The 20,352-nt window shown below is 35.8% G+C and overlaps 10 protein-coding genes across 10 annotated transcripts; 8 read left to right on the forward strand and 2 right to left on the reverse strand.

Moving 5' to 3' along the window:
- Nucleotides 1–889: 889 nt before the first annotated feature.
- RO3G_14610 (uncharacterized protein) lies at nt 890–2,420 on the forward strand (the record flags this gene model as incomplete). Its single annotated transcript, XM_067669194.1, has 9 exons — nt 890–1,017; nt 1,065–1,167; nt 1,218–1,322; nt 1,387–1,528; nt 1,575–1,889; nt 1,962–2,022; nt 2,073–2,122; nt 2,159–2,240; nt 2,285–2,420. 9 exons carry the CDS (start codon nt 890–892, stop codon nt 2,418–2,420), a joined length of 1,122 nt encoding a protein of 373 aa, XP_067525295.1.
- Nucleotides 2,421–2,601: 181 nt separating this feature from the next.
- RO3G_14611 (uncharacterized protein) lies at nt 2,602–3,647 on the reverse strand (the record flags this gene model as incomplete). Its single annotated transcript, XM_067669195.1, has 3 exons — nt 2,602–2,607; nt 2,660–3,216; nt 3,401–3,647. 3 exons carry the CDS (start codon nt 3,645–3,647, stop codon nt 2,602–2,604), a joined length of 810 nt encoding a protein of 269 aa, XP_067525296.1.
- Nucleotides 3,648–5,436: 1,789 nt separating this feature from the next.
- On the forward strand, nt 5,437–6,552 carry RO3G_14612 (uncharacterized protein; the record flags this gene model as incomplete). Its single annotated transcript, XM_067669196.1, has 3 exons — nt 5,437–5,694; nt 5,742–6,381; nt 6,509–6,552. The coding sequence occupies 3 exons, from the start codon at nt 5,437–5,439 to the stop codon at nt 6,550–6,552; spliced, it is 942 nt and encodes a 313-aa protein (XP_067525297.1).
- A 406-nt stretch (nt 6,553–6,958) lies between these two features.
- Nucleotides 6,959–8,074, forward strand: RO3G_14613 (uncharacterized protein; the record flags this gene model as incomplete). The annotated part of the gene is made up of 1 exon (XM_067669197.1): nt 6,959–8,074. The coding sequence occupies one exon, from the start codon at nt 6,959–6,961 to the stop codon at nt 8,072–8,074; it is 1,116 nt and encodes a 371-aa protein (XP_067525298.1).
- Nucleotides 8,075–8,142: 68 nt separating this feature from the next.
- On the forward strand, nt 8,143–8,615 carry RO3G_14614 (uncharacterized protein; the record flags this gene model as incomplete). Its single annotated transcript, XM_067669198.1, has 2 exons — nt 8,143–8,270; nt 8,333–8,615. 2 exons carry the CDS (start codon nt 8,143–8,145, stop codon nt 8,613–8,615), a joined length of 411 nt encoding a protein of 136 aa, XP_067525299.1.
- A 286-nt stretch (nt 8,616–8,901) lies between these two features.
- On the forward strand, nt 8,902–9,551 carry RO3G_14615 (uncharacterized protein; the record flags this gene model as incomplete). The annotated part of the gene is made up of 4 exons (XM_067669199.1): nt 8,902–9,040; nt 9,087–9,244; nt 9,295–9,397; nt 9,451–9,551. 4 exons carry the CDS (start codon nt 8,902–8,904, stop codon nt 9,549–9,551), a joined length of 501 nt encoding a protein of 166 aa, XP_067525300.1.
- Nucleotides 9,552–11,979: 2,428 nt separating this feature from the next.
- Nucleotides 11,980–13,028, forward strand: RO3G_14616 (uncharacterized protein; the record flags this gene model as incomplete). The annotated part of the gene is made up of 4 exons (XM_067669200.1): nt 11,980–11,994; nt 12,044–12,120; nt 12,183–12,637; nt 12,691–13,028. 4 exons carry the CDS (start codon nt 11,980–11,982, stop codon nt 13,026–13,028), a joined length of 885 nt encoding a protein of 294 aa, XP_067525301.1.
- A 1,486-nt stretch (nt 13,029–14,514) lies between these two features.
- RO3G_14617 (uncharacterized protein) lies at nt 14,515–16,364 on the forward strand (the record flags this gene model as incomplete). Its single annotated transcript, XM_067669201.1, has 5 exons — nt 14,515–14,558; nt 14,723–15,357; nt 15,415–15,996; nt 16,159–16,224; nt 16,354–16,364. 5 exons carry the CDS (start codon nt 14,515–14,517, stop codon nt 16,362–16,364), a joined length of 1,338 nt encoding a protein of 445 aa, XP_067525302.1.
- A 745-nt stretch (nt 16,365–17,109) lies between these two features.
- Nucleotides 17,110–18,329, reverse strand: RO3G_14618 (uncharacterized protein; the record flags this gene model as incomplete). The annotated part of the gene is made up of 5 exons (XM_067669202.1): nt 17,110–17,358; nt 17,467–17,544; nt 17,606–17,820; nt 17,877–18,102; nt 18,153–18,329. 5 exons carry the CDS (start codon nt 18,327–18,329, stop codon nt 17,110–17,112), a joined length of 945 nt encoding a protein of 314 aa, XP_067525303.1.
- A 756-nt stretch (nt 18,330–19,085) lies between these two features.
- Nucleotides 19,086–19,360, forward strand: RO3G_14619 (uncharacterized protein; the record flags this gene model as incomplete). The annotated part of the gene is made up of 3 exons (XM_067669203.1): nt 19,086–19,114; nt 19,161–19,260; nt 19,337–19,360. 3 exons carry the CDS (start codon nt 19,086–19,088, stop codon nt 19,358–19,360), a joined length of 153 nt encoding a protein of 50 aa, XP_067525304.1.
- Nucleotides 19,361–20,352: the final 992 nt, after the last annotated feature.

The raw sequence follows: 20,352 nt of genomic DNA on the forward strand, positions 1-20,352 counted from the left end.
GAGGAGTTTTCTATTCCATTCCACATGGACTATAACAAAAAAAGCATAACGTTCATCCTTCTTTTTGAGTAATTAAAGCTGAGAGATCGCAGTTTATTTTTTTTGGGCAACACTCAATGATCTCCTCATAAATTAAAAATAGTGACCCATCTTTATTGTCTACATTTGGTTCATAACAAAATGCAGTCTAAAATGGGTTTTTAATAAGCTATGCCCTTGAACTTGTTTTGCAATTAAAAATACAGGGAGAGAGGAAATAACAAGGTGAGAAAGACAATTGGTTTTTTTATGTTTCATAGCCATGGTTGAGATGATCCATTACAACAGACATTGATTTCGATGAGCAAACTTTTACTTTACCTACTCTCGCATCCACCAAACTCTAGAGCATATAAACAGATGAAGCAAAATTGTATCAAAAGACCACAGACACCAAGACTCATGCTAACACACAAGTATCCAACCGCCAAATGGTAGTAGAGATAGCGGGTCTGTATTTATCCGGGAAATGACATTTTGAAGCATCCACTGAAAAGTAGTTTGATAGGGTGGACAAAAGATGAACCTATTCTTTGATTTCATTATGTTATTGTTACATGAACGATAAAGTCCGTGCGTTTACTATTGTAGTGAGAACTAGAGAAAAAATGTGTGTGTAGTTAGATATTTTTATGCTACTTTTCAGTTGAGCTATTCAAAAACAAAATACAGTATTCTTTCAAACTATGCGTGTTCATCCTAAAACCTACATTTTTTTTTTATTTTCTGCTAAAAGGGGAGGAGATACTCTGCTTGTGATTTTCAGGTCCAGTTTCTTGAATTTCATATTCAGAACAAAAGTTATCTTTTTCTTTTTTTTTTTTCTTTTTTTCTCTAATTTACATACAAAATGTCCATGTCAGATTACAAAAGAAAGAGGGATGCACAACGCCCTAGAGTATTAGATAAATATGAAATCGTTGGATTCATCAGTTCTGGCACTTATGGTCGTGTGTATAAAGCAAGATCTAGAAACAAGTAAACTAAAGATTTGACTTATTTCTCCTTTATAACATAATGCATAGAGATGATCCTCGTGAATTTGCCATTAAAAAGTTCAAACCTGATAGAGAAGGAGACACACATCATTACGTTGGCATCTCTCAATCGGCCTGTCGAGAAATAGCTGTAATATTAGTACTTTATTATTTAATTGCATTTTATTCAACTTGTTATAGCTGTGTCGAGAACTTCGACATGAAAACATTATAGCACTTGAAGAGGTCATGTTGGAAGATAAAGCCATCTTTATGGTTCTTGAATATGCTGAACATGATTTTTTGGTATAAACAACTCAAAAAGGCACAAGGAGACATATCAGCTTATATACATTTATTTAACTTGTAGCAACTCATTCACCATCATTTACATTCACAAAAGAAACCTATACCCGAAATAGTTGTTAAATCGTTGCTTTGGCAACTTATCAATGGAGTAGCCTACCTACATTCAAATTGGGTACTACACAGAGATCTAAAACCTGCTAACGGTATACGTCCACATTGTCTACTCAATCTGTACTTATTCTCTACTAGTCTTACTGACAAGTGAAGGCGTAGTAAAAACAGCCGATTTAGGTTTGGCAAGGTTATTCAACAAGCCTTTGGCTCCTCTGTTCAATGGAGATAAAGTGGTTGTGACCATTTGGTATCGTGCACCCGAATTATTATTTGGATCAAGGCATTATACAAAGGCGGTTGATATGTGGGCAGTAGGATGTATCTTTGGTGAATTGCTCGCTCTGAAGCCTATATTTAAGGGTGAAGAAGCAAAGATGGATAATAAAAAGAGCGTGCCATTCCAACGAAGTCAATTGACAAAGATATTTGAAGTGATGGGAACACCAACAAGTAATAAACAAAAAAAAAAAAAAAAAAAAAAGCGGATAGAAAACGAATGAAATTGATGATGATTACTCATAGAGGAAAGATGGCCTACGATAGATCAATTACCAGATTACCCTCAATTAGCCTCCTTTCCACAGTAAGAAAGGATAATTTGTGATGAATACAACTAAAGTGCAAGTTTTATAGATGTCCTAATAACTTGAAGCAAGTATACCAAATAATGGGATGTCCTAAAAGTGAATCAGGATTCAATTTATTATCAGCATTATTAGAATATGATCCAGCAAAGAGAATCACAGCAGAAAAAGCATTAAGTCATCCTTACTTTCAAGAGGAACCAAAGCCGATCATGAAGTAAGCCATCTAATGTTCAACTTCTTATTAATCAATCATCCTAGTGTTTTAGCACATCAAAATATAGAATATCCTCTTCGCCGTATCACACACGAGGATAATGATATTAAATCTGCCAAGATTCCTGCCAAAGAAGATCATTCGATGGCAAGACAAGCAAAGAAACCAAGAAATGCTTAAAAAAAAATTTTTTTATATCAATGTACATAAACTTATGTGAATCCCACTTGCATCCAGTCTGGTAGATCAATTGTATCTCCACAAACAGGTTTATCACAACTGTCCTTTTTACTTTCAAAAAACAATTCCAGTGAAACCGTGGCACGAATCATCATGCGTTTTTTCAATGAGGCTCCCTGCATCAGGTCTTGTATAGCAGGCAATGCGAGCCCTCGCCGATAGTGTAACAAATACTTTACGATCTCAACCTGTCTTGAACGAACTTCTAGGCTGTGTTCCTGCTGATTCAAAGCAAGATTTTTTCGAAGCAGGAGATGAATAAGCGAATGACAGACTTGATCTGCTGTCGGTCGTTGATCGGGATCCTTGTGTAAGCACTGAAGGAAGATGTCTTGATAGGCTCTGTCGACTGACTTGAGTGAATGAATCCTGTATACTTTGGGACATACAGCGACAGAAGCAGGAAAGAGAACGCCTGAGACCAGTTGCCAGAGGATGATACCCAACGCATAGATATTGGATCTTTTATCGACTCTTAACTCTGGAGCAAAGTAAGGATATCGACCATACAGCCTTTCTCCAGACATGACCTGCTGCTCGTCCGTCAGTTCAACTTGGCCCCGTGTGATCAAAACATTTTTGGGTTGAAGATTCGGATGAACTCTGTTGACATGATGTAAGTCACGCAAGGCAGAACTTGTCATGAGTGCCACGCGATAGATCTTTTGAAAGGTCCAACTGTCCACTTGGGGTATCCACTGTTCAAGTGTTGCATCTGCAGCAAGGGAAACTAAACCTAGCAAATGATATTTTGTATAGTTCGATCGTATCGCTGTCACACCCACAACGTGTTTCAAGCACTATGCAAAGAGTAAACAAACAGCGTGAGATTTTGTCCTTTTTTTTTTTTACTTGTCGTGTGATGTCATGGACTGCTCGAATGGCCACATTGATTTTACTCTTTTTCCAAGGTAGCTTACACTGAGCCAAATACACTTGTCCTCGACTGCTGGATGGCAAAGGCTTTGGGGAATGAAACCAGGTAGGGGAAAGCCAGAGGAAGGACGTGTCTTTGGTTTCAAGCATCTTTTGAATCTCAGCTGGATGATCAAAGTAATGATCAAGTAATTCATCGTAAAGTGAACCATGCTTTTGACCCGACCAGCCTTTCATGAAGGTAGATCGATTGAATAAGAGTGCATCAGGCCAACAGGTCTCAGGCTTCATGTCCTGTTACAAAATATCAAAAATGAAAGAAACATCACGTTCTTATCCCTTTTTTTTTTTTACTTTATTTATGATTGGATTCAAAAATTCATTTGGATGAGTAAGGATATAATCACAGGCATCTAAATCGTTTCAACGTTAGTTTTACATTCATTATTCATTTTGTTTAACCTTGCTGCTTTATATTTAAAACATTAAACATTTTTTTATAAAAAAAATAATAATAATAAAAAAAAACTGATATTTGTATAAATGTCAATCTCAGATTAGAGTGGGAAGTTTTTTTTTTTTTTTTTTTTTTTTAAGAGCAAATTGATACTTTACAAGCATCACGTTTGCTGATATTTATCCAATCAAAACCATGTTCATCTGGTTATCAATTGAGTTACCTGCCTTTTATTACCCAACAAAAAAAAAAAAGGGATCCTTGTTACAAGTAAAAAAAAACAAAAACTCATCTTTTCTATTCAGTTACATGCGAAACAACAATTGAGAAACCACGAACCAATCGAAATAGGTTTTACGAACAAACAAGTTTTGTTACATGAAATCATTCAGTTTGCACAACAATGAAAATCACCATCAAAACTATTTTTGATAGTCAATAGGAGAGCATCGTGTGTGTCTCATAAAATCGAATGTTCAAGTATACGATCGAGAGTGACCTTGATTTCCATAAGCAGCTATAAAATGTGGGGTTGAACATCCGTTATGAGAGAGAGAGAGACAGCGTTGATCAAATTCAAAGAGGCTGATGAATAGATAAACCGAACAGAACCCGATTTGAAAGGAAGGTTGCTTGATCAGAGGGTGACGAATTCAGAAGGAAGAGGAGCCTTCGGAGTAATGTGCATTTGCAGTCTGTTATGCATACAAGCCATGCTTCTTGGTGAATGAAAGGTCAGGATGCTTTGATTCATCATTAGGTAGCCTAATCAAAACACCATCAGACACGCCTGACACATTTCGATCGATGGGTTGATAGTCATCAAGTGGGGTCCAAATACAAAAATGGACTACAAAAGGATAATACGATTGGAAGGGAACATGACAGGATCTCATTCAAGGTCAACCTCTCTTTTCCCCCTCTCCTCCTCCTTCACAGTAAGTTAAAAGTCAGAAAAGCGGCCTTAAAAATTTGCATAAACTCGATGCCAGTAGCAACCTGCCATTTGTGATAAAGCCTTACATGTTTTGTGATTCGCTTGGTTTGATAAATGATACATACAAAGAGCTGTAGAATGAAAGCAGTCGATTATACCCAGAGAGATCTCACACCAGGGTTTTCATACGCTTATCTCTTGTTCCTATTTCATTATGGGTTTTATCGCATCCTTCCCCTCTTTCTTTATATAGAATTGTGTCATATCATTATGAACAGTAAACTAAGTTGGGATCACTCTTTGTATGGATCATTTCATTCAGCCTGTTCATCTCACTTTGGGTATTTCAGTGCCACGAGTTATACCTTTTAAGAACAATACTTTAAAGAATTAAAAAAAAGAAAAAGATGACTATAGAACTTTGAGAAGATGACAAAACAATTTGTTTGATGTTTGTTGATCACGCCATGAATATATAATAAGCATATGAAGTTGAACCTATGAATACTTTTCCTAAGTTATTTTTAGTGCGTCTTTTAAGGAGAAATAGAAAAAATGGGCTCACGTTTAATTGGTTAAACTACTTTTTATGGAAGTACACATCGGCTCTTTAATTATTTCGTATTCACCACCTACTCTCTTTTTTTTTTTTTTTTCTCCCTTCTCCCTTTTCAAAACAACTTGGCATGTCAACCACATTATCTTCCTTTACACGTTCAGACCCTGTCTTGATACCCGGCACAAATAACAATAATGAGCAATCATATAAAGACATGATTAAACAATTAGCTGCACAAGCACCTGAACCTTATGGTGCCATACCACCTCTAAAAAGGAAACAAAAAAGAAAGAGACCCAAAGAACCAGTCATACGTCGCTTATCTCACGTTGAGAATTGGCTTGCGGTAGACAGTAAAGAAAGTTTACCTGATGAAGAAGACTTGGTAATTACATTTTGTTGTATTCTTACTTTATCTCATGAGCCTTGTAGAAACCTTCCTCTCCTTTCCGTAACTTCCTTTCAACTGATTTCTTGGTATTACCATTACATATGCCACCGCCTTCACTGAGCGCTCAAGGACAACCGGAAGAGATTTTGATCTTTCCAGATACTAAAAAGAAGCTTGATTTAGATGAGGATGAAGAGGACGAGGACGAAGAAGACGAAGACGAAGAGGACGAGGAGGATGAAGAAGAGGATGAGGAGGATGAGGGTGGATATGAGGAACATCGACCAAAGACACTGACAAAACAAAGATCGATTCCATCGTTTTCCAGGTCAGTGATACCCTCCACATCCACCACAAAATATTTTGCCATGTCCTCTTCTCCACCTCAACAAGATGAACCTAGCAACTGGATCGAAACCCTCCGTCGATCCTTGGTCTTGTCCACCTCACCTCAAACCAAAAAGACCCTGATTCCCATGCCACTGCCACCACCTCGACCTCGTCTACGCAAAAGAAGATCCGAGGCCACCACTCAACCTAGATTTAACCCAGAAACGAATACATACACAAGAGATACCCGATCAAATCCTGACCATCTAAGAATGATCTCTGCAGAACTAAATATGATGAGAGCAAGGAAATTGTCAAGTCCACTGAAACCAAGAGGCTTTTTACCAAGGCGTACAGACGTATTTATCCGTGGCGAACACAGACGTAGATCTTTGTTATTAAATGAAATAGCTTTTGTGTAAATACTTTCTGCTTTTTTGATTTCAATAGATCCTTTGCCCTTCTTCTTGTTTCATAGACCCACAATATGAAAACAGAGGTGTTCCTTATATGAAAGTGTAAATAAAAAACTATATTCATTACGTCACTCTATCATTTCAACATGAGCTTGATCAGCCATTGGTTTAGTGAAACAGCAATAAGGAGCCAGAGGGCTTTTTGGGTGTGTGTTGAAAATACTTTATGTACAGGCATCGTCTTTACTTTATTCTTTGGACAACTAACCTAAAGCAGAGTGGCATCAAAAGCGTCCATTTTAAGCTTTGCAAAAGACCGAATATAAGCCAATGGAACAGTGGCATACGCTTGCCGTTGATTTTTTTTTCCATGTCGCACAAAGGAATTGATTTACTTTTTTTCCCATTTTTTTTTTTTTTTAGTATCACTTGTTCATATACGCATGAGTATATTGAATCTATTTAGAAACACAGGTGCCTATACAAGGCTACCGACAACGACTTCAACCTTCATGCGACCTAAACGATGGAAGTTACTTTCGGTGATCAAATACAGTACATTAATCATTGTCAGTCTTGTCATCACCTTTTTCACAATCTGCCAACTTCAACTCAACATTCGAGTCTATCTTCGCAACTGGATATCGCATGCGGACGATGCCTACTATGCGCCTCTCGCGGGCTGCTTTGACAACCTACCAGAGGACAGCCCGTATCTCACAGGACAGGCCCACTATGTGAACGATCTCTCACCGGGCATCAGTTTGATGGAAGATTACGACTGTTATGATTTCGCAGCGACCATTCAATCCAAACCGACCCAGAGTGAAGAACCGATGATCTACCATGCTTACTGGCGAGCCGACCTTGCCCCGGTGGGTCCCAAGCAGCTGGCCACCCTGCGTTCCTTCTTTGCGACCCAGACGGCGAATAACAACAGCGTCGTCTACCTCTGGTCCAACGGGGACCTGTCTCAATCGGCCGTGATCAAGGACATCCAGCAGCAGGTGGGAGATCGGTTACAGGTCAAGCTCTATGACTCGCACGAACTGGCCAAAGGGTCCCCGATGGAGAACTCGAGCCACCTGGATTACAAGGACGCCAGTGGCTATCTGGACGGTGACCTCGTCCGTCTGCTGGTCATCTATCGGCACGGCGGCATGTGGTTCGACATGGACTCGCTCTTTGTGAGAGACATGAGTCCGCTCTTTGAGCAAGAGTGGTTGTTGCAGTGGGATTGCTATCTGCCCAACGGATTTCCATTCAATGGGGCCTTTATGCGATTCCACAAGGAATCCCCCTATCTCTGCGAGATGCTGTCCGAATTGGCCTCTGGCCCACTTCCGAGACCGAACACGATCGATTGGGGAGGATACATGTATTACAGGATCTATCGAAGGTTGCTTCATCACGGCATACGACCTTGGGCAGTGCTTCCTTGGTGTTTTACGGATTCCATGGTGTGTTCACCCAAGAATTCGATGCCGAATGCGTTTATCGAAACAGAGTTTTCTAAAGAAAGACTGTTAAAGACCTTTGCTTATCACTGGCATAACCAGTGGAAGAAAGAACCCGGGTCATTGTTTCGATTTTTAGATGATTTGCATAAAAAGACACTGGGTTGGTAACAATAAAGAACTTTATATCCCTTTTGTGTGACTCGAATCTATTTTGTCTTTCTTTTTCAAAAAAAAAAATGTCTATTGTGTCCACAGAAGGATCCTTCTCTGCTTATAAATATCTTGACGTGGAAAGCATCAACCATCCTAGTGTGGATGACACACGACATGATTTTGTCTATCTGCAGACAGAACCCTCAGGCAGGTGACAGCTTGATTGAAAGAATGTAAAATAACCTACTTGTTAGACAACATGCTTTGTGAAAGAACACGATCCACACGTCTCAAGCCAACTTGGATTGAGCAAGAACCAGTGGAGCATAACCCAACACAGCAAGAAAAGGAACAAGCCTTATTGATAAAAGCAGTAGAAGAAAGGTGTGGACTATTAAAGCAAGAGTTTGAAATGAGAATGGAAAGATTGGAAAAGCAATACATGGATACTGAGAAGGAATTTGCAAAAATCAAAAGTGATATTGAAAAGATTTATGCTTTGCAAAAAAGATATATTGATAAAGAGGTTCAAACAGATGCAAATCATCCAGAATAAATCTTTTGTCGAATTTAAAAGAGAGAGAGAGGATAGACTGTGTGATACGGTGGTCAAACAAAAGATCATTTTACCTTAAAATCGTATCTTATGTCATCATTGAATCATTAAACACTTGTGATTTATTCAAATCAACATTTTGTGTGTTGTTCTTTAACACCATAAACAATAATGCAATTTCAACCATCATTTTATAAAAGCAGTCATTAGTACTACACATCGACGTACCTTGAAAGCAAAGCATGTTTTTTTTTTTTTTTTTTTTTTTTCTTCTTTTTCATAAACAATGAACATCGCCAACATCAATCCTGACCGACCACTTTTAGTTGGTCCAGAAACACCTGTCGAACCATTTCCTTTTGCTCTTTCTGGCAAAGTTGTTAAAGGCTACGGTCGAGGAAGTAAAGAATTAGGCATTCCAACTGGTAAGACAATAAAACGTATCGCGTATTCTCACTCACTGTAATAAAGCAAACCTATCTGATGATGCTATTGATGCGCTTGTTTCTGGATTAGAAACAGGTGTTTATTATGGTTGGACACAAATTGGTGATGCTGGAAGTCAAGTATATCCGATGGTGATGAGTTTAGGGTGGAATCCTTATTATCATAATGAAAAAAGATCGGCTGTAAGCGTGAGGATGATGGGGAGAAAAAGAAAACTAAGTGTTATTTATAGGAAGTCCATGTGATACATGAATTTCCAGAAGATTTTTATAATGTGTCTATTCGAGTCTTAGTATTAGGCTACATCCGACCTGAACAAGATTATCCTTCGCTTGGTATATAAATTGATGATTTACAATGATTTGTACACTAACAATCATAACAACAGATGCTTTAGTTACAGACATCAGAACAGATATTGAAGTAGCCAAGCGCTCATTAGAAAGAAGATTATATGCAGAAGCTAAGCATCATTCCTTATTTCAATAAAAATTAGATTTTTTATTATATAATGTTTATTACACATACAGAATATACATTTAAATCTAATTTCTATCTCTGTTCATACCAGATGAATCAATAAAAAAAAAGTGAGAGAGAGAAAGCTAAGCGGATCGTTTATTGTCTTCTTCATGTTTATCAACCGACAAATGCCTTGCTCTTCTTCTAATCGGTGGTGCAATATCCTCATCTTCTATACACGGTTGAATATCCTCATTTTCCGATTTCCAATGCGCCAATAATTGATTACCGTATTGCTGAAGTTCTTCAATTGTAATAAATAATGAAAAATTGTTGAGAGCCAAGAACTCTAATTCTAATATGTTCAACTCGGATACTGGCAATCCACCCACCTAAGTCAATATGTTAGCATTCACATTGGGTGATTCAATGCATCCCCTATACTGTACTTTTGCATAACGTGTGTTTGTGAAAAAGACGTCTGAAAATAATTTACTAGCCACCATCACCCCAGAGATGATTAAACGGTGAATGTTGTATGAATCAATCTGCAATCCAACACTTGTGTTTCCCATGCGATCGAAATAGACCAGTAAAGCAAGAAAACACTCGTTTGCACAGGGACAATATTTAAGTATACGTGTTAAATAGGCATAAATGGAGATGCTTGGTATGGACCGTGCATGAAAGCAGGTATATGGACTTGTGCTTTTCCGTCTCTCTCCTGGTATTGATTGTTGGTCGTTCACCTTGATTATCTTTTCAAGTAAAAACGTAAGCATTTTAATAGTGTCCTTTGTTGGATGTCTGGCCATGTCATAATGTATTGCATTGTGTTGGTTCATTTATAACAAAAAGTTCAAAAAAAGAAGGGAAAGTAAAAAAAAAAAAAAAGAAAAAAAGAAAAAGAGGGATTCAAAGACGGTGTTATTGTTATTGTTATTAATAACAAATAAAAAAAGTTTTTTAACCCTAATCCACTTTTATAAGCAAATATGACATTTCATAAAAGTGGAAGCTTTTTTTACTCATTTTATTATTGTTTTTCTGAAAATAACGAATGATTGCGTTTATGCTTTAATATGTAAAGTAACAAAATAAAACTGTCTTTCAATTTTGCTTTATTTGCCTTTTTTTAAAAAAACTTTAATTCATACAAATGGGTGTCAATGACGACGAATTTGATTTGATACGAAATCACGTACCTAGTTTAATTTCCCTTTGTGGAGAAAGCAAACATGAATGTGGTTATTGTAAAGGGAAGGATTGTTCCATGTCCTTTGGTATTTGGGCTCACTTTATGTCTTGTTCAGTAAATACATAGACGCGTGCGTGTGCATAAAGCAAGTACTAATGTAATACATGTAGAACTATCAGTCGTTAATAGACAGAGGTTGGAGAAGGTCTGGAAAGTATTTGTATAAGCCAGATATGGAAAAAACATGTTGTCCACAGTATACTATAAGGTTGAAAGCAAAAGAATTCAAATTGACAAAGGGACAAAAGAAGATACTCAGTAAATTCAATCGATATATTCAAGGCACATGGAGCCCTGATAAAGACCATCAAGAAAAGGAGAATAATACAAAAAAGCCTCCAAAGGATAACACACCAAAGCAATTAATGGATTATATTCATGCACTGGATAATAATAGCAATAATAAACATGATTTAAAGGTAAACATTACCTACAAACAAATGCAAGTAAATTAATCTTTACAAGTATAGATAGAGCTAGAACCAAGTTCTTTTACAAGAGAGAAATTTGAATTATATAAAAAGTATCAAATATCCATACACAATGACGATGATGTATCAGAAAAAGGATTTCGCAGATTCTTGGTGGATTCACCACTAAAAAAGGAAAAAAAATTTGGATCGTTTCATCAAAAGTACCTACTGGATGGCCAGTTGATTGCACTGTCCGTGATTGATATACTACCTAGCTGCGTGTCAGCCGTTTATTTCATGTACGATCCTCAATATGCTTATTTAGGATTAGGAAAATACAGTGCGTTAAGAGAGACAAGCCTCGTTCAGGAATTAAACAAGACAGATTCGAACCTACAATACTATTATATGGGCTTCTATATTGACTCGTGTCCAAAGATGAATTACAAGGGACAATATGAACCATCGGATTTGTTAGATCCTTTGGACTACACTTGGCATCCAATTGAAAAGTTTAAAAAAGAATTCAAACATAAAAAGTTTGTTACTTTTGCGGAAACAAGACCCAAACTGATTATGACTGATCAAGCATTATCAACAGTACGTGTTTACATTGGGGATGGCTCTGCTCTTTCTGTAAAGGATTTTATGAAATACATTAAAGATGCGCATGCAAAAAAATGTATTATGGATTATCTATCGGCTGTTGGTTTATTCTCTTTGACTTCCGAAATCATGATTACTTTTTAATTTTTTTTTTTTTTCTTTTGAATAAAAATAAAATATGCCTTTTGGACAAGTAATTAGAAAACCCTTTGTATTTATCATGTATTCACTTTCTCTCACAGGTTATTGTTGGACCTCCTGGTTCAGGCAAGACAACTTATTGTTGGGGTGCATACCAATATTTAACAGCGATTGGAAGGTAAGAGAAAAAAAAGTATTCATAGCTTGATTACAAATGCAGCATTTAACAAATGAATAAAGAAAAGTAGCCATCATTAACTTGGATCCAGCCAATGACAATATACCTTACCCTTGTGCAGTCAACATTGCAGACTTGATCACTCTTGAAGACACAATGAACGAGCTTTCACTCGGTCCCAATGGAGGCATTATGTTTTGCGTTGAATATCTATTAAAAAATATGGATTGGCTGACGGATCAACTCAAGGAATTACAAGATCACTACTTTTTATTTGATTTTCCTGGACAAGTTGAACTCTTTACACATCACTCGGCTGTGAAGGATATATTGCACGCTTTGGAAAAATTAGACTATCGACTTGTAGCCGTCAATATGGTTGACGCTCATTATTGTACAGATCCAACAAAATACATTTCAGTTCTTTTACTTGCTTTAAAAACAATGATCCAGCTTGAATTACCTCATGTCAATGTGTTGTCCAAGGTAGATTTGGTTGAATCGTATGGGAAATTAAGTAAAGTCTACTTTTGCACTATTTAAAAAGAAAAAACTAAACAGGATCTATAGGATTCAATTTACAATATTATACAGAAGTGATGGATTTATCCTATCTACTGGAATCCTTAAACGAGGATGCATTTGGCTCTAAATTCAAAAAACTCAATGAAGCGCTATGTGAACTGATCGAAGACTTTTCTCTTGTAGGATTTTATACATTATGTGTGGAAGATAAGGATTCGATGACAAAGTTGCAACAAGTCATTGATAAGGCAGGAGGATTTGTATTTGGTGGATTGACAGAAGGAAATGAATCGATTATGCTGACAGCGATGAAAGCGGGCTATCACGAAGATGTCAGTGATGTACAGGAGCGTTGGATTGTGAATGATGATGATGATTTGTAATTAATAAAAACATAATTGACTGTTTAATTAAATATCTGGATTATGCCCATACGTTTGCATCATTGTGCAGACCCTCTATCTCTTTTAAATCCATCGAGTGAATTTAGGCAGTCGAAGCTCAACAAAGAAGAAATCCAGTAGATTCGATTTTCCATATACAGCGATTCCAATGTTTAAACTTTTGACTTTTCAAAGTTGAATATTATGTTTTAGATAGGATAAAGTAGCACATCATCTTATTTGGTAGTTGTATCAATGACCAGAGAAAGGAAGCATAAAACTAATAAATTTATAGTCAAGGATGTAAAAGAAGCAAAATGTGGTATACACAAAGTATGTAATAGAACAATGATATAACGATTGTCTTCTCTAACAACCAGTATACCAATCTACAAATGATAGCAATTGTATCTTATTTCGATTGATAAGCATGCTCAGTCTGTGTAATTGATTTTGGATCCTAAAAAAAAAAAAAAAGGCATAATCAGAAACATTAAGAACAAAGATACTCTCACTTTGATGCCAGTTTAAGATGAAATGACGAATGATTGATAGATTTATGTTTAAATTTTCGTAATGAGCAAGTCCTTTTTTTATATCACATGTATTATCATAAAGGTAATGAAAATATGTTTAATTTGGTCAAATTAAACCTGCTTTATGTATAATCAATCGCAATAAAGCACATTTTATATATTTCAGTATTTATTACACCATTATTTTGATGTCACTTCATTTATTTTGATATTAACTCGTTCAAATAACTTGATGATCGCATTACTTCTCCTATATTGGATCTATGATGAGATGTGTTCCAGTTGAAGAAAAATGCGGTTTGTTTCAAATATTAAAAGATAGGAAGCCATTTCCTTTGACATTACTCTTGATTAATGTTTTGAAAAGAAGAATGGTGTTAGCCTGGGGTACTTGAATGGTTATCATGACGCCCTCTATCAATCTAATGCATCATTTTATTCTATTTCGTCTATTTTTGTATCAGATTCATTGTTTTTAACTTTATTGAATTAGTACTCTTCAACCACTTGCTTGATATATCTAATTGCTATTAATTAAGGTATAACTGCAGTATATGTCATTAAGACGATTTGAAATCTGGAACAGCAATCTTATAGAAAACAACATTGGTTCAGTATTTTAATAATGAAAGAAGCATTACAAGTCCATCAAAACTGTTGGATTAATAAGGGATCATGTATCAACCAGGCCAAACTTATTCTTGTGTTTATTCAAGTTTCTCAGCAAGTAGAGTTCTACCATACATTAAGATCATCACCAAAGCTTAAAATAAAACCTTTCTCCGCTTCCTTCTTTAATGATTTATTCTGTTTTTCACTTGTCTCCCCCTTATAAACAAATATGCATTGTTCTCATTTTCCTTGTTTCTATCCTAATTAGTTTTTTTATTTTATTTTTATTATTATTTTATTGCTTTTCTTTCAATTTATTTTTTATTTTATACATTGCAATGGCTACACTAACATACTTTATATCCTCTTTAATGGTCCAAAGGTATTTACCCACTATAAAAAGCTTATTATTTTAAATCTTATCAAAAGTAGAAATAAAAATCAGATACAATGTCATACGTTACATGATCTGTACGTAGCAGCAAAAGCGCTCTGGAATCAAAGAGATTACGTGGCGTCTTACCGCCTATTTCACCATTTAGAAAGGATTCATCAATATCAAGCCATCAATTGTGCGTGGTACAAAATACAATGCTTAATTCAGCTAGGTTATTTTCAACAAGCCATCAATCTATGCCTTACTCTTTCAAACGCTTTTCCCAAAGATCCCCAATGGTACTTGGCTGTATCTGAAATTTATGTAAATCAACAAAATTATCATTTAGCTCATGACATACTCTTGAAAGCATCTAAGCTCGTTCCAAATTCCAATGACAACTATGACGAAATACAGTTTCAAAAAAGAATTACATATGAAGCACAGCAAAGACAACAAGCCAGAGACCGGTTGAAGGATATTGTTCTGGATCTTACGATACCTTATGATATCCTGTTTTCTATATTTGACTATTTGGATTTGAAAAGTTTGGTGCGATGTACTGCTGTCTCTAAAGCTTGGAGAGAGTTCTTGATTGATGCATGTCCTCATCTTTGGAGTAAGCTTGAATTTAGAAATAATAAGGCAAAATATCTCGGTTCAAGTGTTGTGAATGCCCTTCTTAATCGGTTAAGTTATGCTTCACTAAAGACAATGATCATTCGGCATTATCAAGCCGATGGAGATGGTGTGTTGTTGACTTTGGTTAAATATGCTGACCAATGCCGCAATCTAAATACGCTCGGTAAAGTATTTCGAATACGACATGGAATGATTTTTTTTCTTATTTTAATTCGTATAGCCTTGTTCAATGTGCTTGTCACACCCATCGTGTTTTTTAATGCACTTGATTACATTGGAGCTCAGTTAACCACACTTGAATGGGGAGGTGTGTCCATTTGGTTGAATGACTTGATGGAATATGTACCAAAGACATGCACTCAATTAAAGCATCTCGTTGTTTATGATTGTTTTACTTCTCTTTATAGCAAAGATCAACGTTTTATATCTCATAAATTCAATTGCTTGGAATCTCTCGAATTATCCAATGTTCATGGACTCAAATCTGTCTACCTGGCCCACATATTATCACAATGCCCCAACCTAGCAAGCCTGACACTAAGAAAAAGCAATGTAGATATCACTTCCATTTTGGGAATCTTAAAAACGACTTTGCTCAGGAAACTGAAACATTTTGATTTTGAAAAAAATGTGTTTGCTCATTTAGATACACAAAAAGCGGTTTCTAGTGGCAAAGAGACCCCCTACAGAATGGAATTAGTAGATTTAAAGATAAAATCCGACAACACTTTAGAGAACTCAGACTTGCAATATTTGCTTTATGGAACACATTATTATTTAGAGACACTGGATTTAAGTGGAAGTATACTTATCTCTGACAGTGGTCTATTAGTCCATCAACATTATGCAAAACTAAAGACACTCTGCCTAAAGGAATGTTATAGTATTACTTCGCAGGCACTTGTCGCGCTCTTGACTCACAGTCCTCTTATCGAGACTGTTGATTTATCTTACCTTTCTATAGTGAATAATGATGTCTTGAATGTTCTAAGTGAAATGGAATCTATTAGACATATAGACTTGGCTCACTGTAAGCAAACATATACCGAAGAATGTGTTCGATCGCTTGTAGAAAAAAGAAAAGAAAGCTTGCAAAAGATTACAATAATCCCTTGTTCACTTGATTTGTTGCTTTTTATTACAACCTCAATAAAATCAGATTTTGTTTAAACTAGAGTAATTATCAACCATTTTCTTGGAAAGCAATCCATGTCTTTTCATAAAAAAAAAAAAAAAAAAAAAAAAAAAAAGGAAAAGGAAAGAAAGCATCTTTCTTAACATCAAGTTCACAGTACACCAAATCAAAACTTTTGTTATGCTTATAAGCGCAATAAAATAATACCCGGGTAATGCCTTTGTCAAGTCGATCCTTCGATCTTTATTGATGATCGGAACTGATCCTCTAATTTCAGCAATGACCGTGCATTTATTTTAAGGAGTACTCAAACACGTTTCTCATGCAGCTGAAAGAAAAAGAGGTTTGTCAATGCGCCCTGTGTCATACAAACTCCTAGAGGAAGATCAGTCAATTTATGGCTGGCAGATGATGAAAGAAGTGAATAGGATATGCGTGTTGGCAGTGAAAGGCCTTTTGGGACCTAATTGAAGGAAAGCGTATGTTGCCACTCCATTCATTGATATCCCGAGCATTTTTTTCCTCTCACAGATCGTCTGCAATACCCCCGCATTGATGCATGCTTCATGGGATATACACAGCTCAATATAGGAGCGACACAAAAGGGGTCTTGCTCTTGGTGCAGCAAACTACATAGATCTGGACTGACCACATTGATGTATTGGATAGCGGGAGAAAATAACTTTCTCTATGTTTTTATATAAAAAAAAAAGGTAGAAATAAAACAGTTCAACACTTTATTATGTTTCTATAATACCAGGTGATTGATATTTACATATTTCACTCTGTCTTTCCAGATTCCAGCCAATGTTGATGAATTTGAGCTAATTCAGGGATAATTAAACTTTCAATTTCTAAATCGTTTGCAAGTTGCTCGTTTGTAAGAGATAACACTTTTTCTGAATCTTTAGTAATCAATGTCACTGTTTGTTTACGGGTCGCCAACATGTTGCCAATAACAACTTGATGACCATATCTAGTTAAGGCTTGTCTCGCCTTTGGAACTAAAAGATTGGCGTCTGTTTCCAACTGTCAAAAGAGATGCGTTAAACAAAAAGAGATTTCTAATCGTTTTAATGACATTTTATCACGGACCTTAAAAGACACGATCAAACCTTTTGCTGCCCAATTACTAACCAGAGGCTTCAAAAACTTTGGTACTTGGTCCAACGTGAGCGTTAGCCCACCATCAGAAGATTGTATTTTATGCTCAACCTAAAACAATGAATTGATTTTTTTATATAAAAGTCTTGCTGTAATAAGCTATAGTACTTACCATCTTTTGTGAAGGGATAAAGAAATCGCTGACAGCTGCAGCAAGGTAATACATTGCCTGTCTTTCCAAACGAGCCAGTATCTTTGCACCTGCTTGAAGCTTGAAAAGATAATCAGGCAAGGTAACAAAATCAAGCAAAAGTATTCTGTTTTCTCGCTTTGCGGCTTGGTATTTTAAAAGAACTTGATTCATTTTGGTCGCATATTGAGGGAGCACTAAAAGTACCAAGTGAATAAGTAATCCTGACACCAAAGCATTTTTTTTAATGAACCTTGAACAGTCCCGTCTTCCTTTGGCTCCAAATAATCCAAGAACCCAATGTGAGTATGGGTATAGTGACGATTATAAGGTTGAATACTATTTTGTCTATGCATAAAAACAACTGCATAACCCGCTTCTAAAAAGTACTCTGCAGAAATAGCACCACGAGTACCGTTACTGAAGTTGTCGATAAAACGAACCGTCTGATTTTCCAGAGGAACAGTAGTTCCGCCACTCTAAAGAAAAAGGTCAAAAGGACACGTTTCAAAAGAAAAGAGTGAATTACTGTAATAAAGACAACTCTGTTATTTAATTGTTGATGATAATCAACGAAAGCGGTAAGTTTGGTTTCAAATTCAGGTAAATTGGCAGGTGGTTTGTTGATTCGAAAATAGACGTCTGGATCAATAACTCCTTGGTTATTGTCAAGAATATACTCGCCAATGTTGATAGATGTTGACATTATTATTTAGAGAAGAGGCACTGTTTTATTTGAACGTGGTTTCTCTAGTGTTTTATTTGTAATTTTAAGTCACAACAGTCCTTTTCTGAGAAATTTTTAATTTTGCACAATAGTTGTCTTCTGAATTTCTGATACGAAAGGATGGGGGGATTATCAAGGAGGATAAATGGAAAAAAAAAAGGAGACATATCACTATACCCTTTTTCTCTCTCTCTCACTTTCTCAATTACACAGTTTTATTTTTTATTGTTCAAGCAATAATGCTATTACAAAACACAGCTTGTTTATACGTGTTTTCATTGTTTGTGATGATGATCGGCGCTCAGATAGCTTGTATCCTTCCAACTGAACCATGCTCATCATTTGACGAATGTAAAAAGAAATGTTGTTCAAAAAATTACGCTGTTCGTGGAATCGATGCTAACTCTAACATTGAGTTTTTTTGTGTATAAAGTTGCTATTTTTATAAAAATATCTTTTTTTTTTGCTTTTCATTCATTAAAAATAAAAAGTGGCTCTTCTTTTAATAATACATATTAAAAAAAAAAAGGAACTTGGTGAGAAAGAATATAGGATACATTATAAAAGGAATTAACAATCGACTTTTGATGAACATCAAACATTAGATAAAAAACTTAGTAATATTTTTATATTAGAAACCGTTCAAAGTACTCGAAAAATGAATAGAAAACTTATGGTGCAACATATATCTTGCAGAATTTAAAGGATTATCTCATAAATTTTTTACTTAATAATATGTCTCAGATCTTCATCTTGAGCCTAGAGTAAGTATTTTAAGGTTTACTTACAGCTTGCTATCACTTGTAAAAGTTTGTTTCGTGTGTCGCCTTCTAAATCCTCATCCTCCAATACATTTGACATAATCACTTTAAATGACAATCTTCCTGTTTACCATGCTCTAAAAATAATTGTAAGATAAGGAATAAGCAATATATTTGTTTAATAATGTGATTATATAATGATGAAGACTTATTTTTCGTATGCAGCTTACCAAACATACCAGTAATTAAAAAACAAGCACTTGTATTAAATTATATATGTATATATATCTCATTATGAAACCATTTAGTGCTTATTTAATGAGATTAATCCAAAGGATTCACAACAATAGTGTACATGTCAATGTCTACATTGTGAAAAGCATACAAGCTCTAGAAATTACTATTAAACAAAATCATCCATATTTTATTTCTCCTATGTTCTTATTTTTTAGTGATACTTTTTGAACATGTATACAGCTGTTTCGTTCTCATCTTGAAAATTTTGTAAGCATTTTGACTCGGCTAAAAAATAGATGCTTTGACACTTTAACCAGCTAAAACTTGAACTTTAGTTGGTGAGTTTCCAGAAAACCAAATGCAATATTAGGTGCTACATTTCTACCTTCTTAATAGGCTTTGACAGCATCAGTTTTACAAAATAAACACGTCGTTTATCAAGCTATCAACTGAATAGTGCATACAGTGAATTGCAAAATCTGGACACAAAAACCAAAGAACCATGCAAATCCCTATAAGTCGTCGTCTAACAAAGCCTTTAATTCGAAACTTCGCAAAGATACAGTGTAGCTTATATAGTTTTTTTTTTTTTTTTTTTTTGGGTATGGGGTCAGAGAGCATCGTCGCGTAGGTCAATTTCGGCTGCTAGATGATAAATATATTTTTGAGCTTATATTGAAACGGGACCATGGTAGAAAGGGACATCATGAAAGATGAGTTGCCAGCATGAAGACCAGATGGCTTGTAGATAATGAAGGTACCAAGGTGATAGATGGATCACATGGAAGGAAAGTAGATAGGTGTGATACGGCGGATGATGTATCAGAGAGCAAGGAGTGAGTTGCATGTTGCTAATTTTGTTCAATAAATAAACTTGAGGTTCGAATCCAAATGGGTTGTATTTTGATGCAGGTGTAAAATAAGTGAGTGACTGAGTCAAGTTCTTTTAGACAGAGGGGACACAGAGCAGATATAAACTTTTGCGGCATAAATCCGTGCAGACG

This window comes from Rhizopus delemar, genomic scaffold (assembly GCF_000149305.1).
Source record: "Rhizopus delemar RA 99-880 supercont3.14 genomic scaffold, whole genome shotgun sequence".
NCBI classification, from domain to species: Eukaryota; Fungi; Mucoromycota; class Mucoromycetes; order Mucorales; family Rhizopodaceae; genus Rhizopus; species Rhizopus delemar.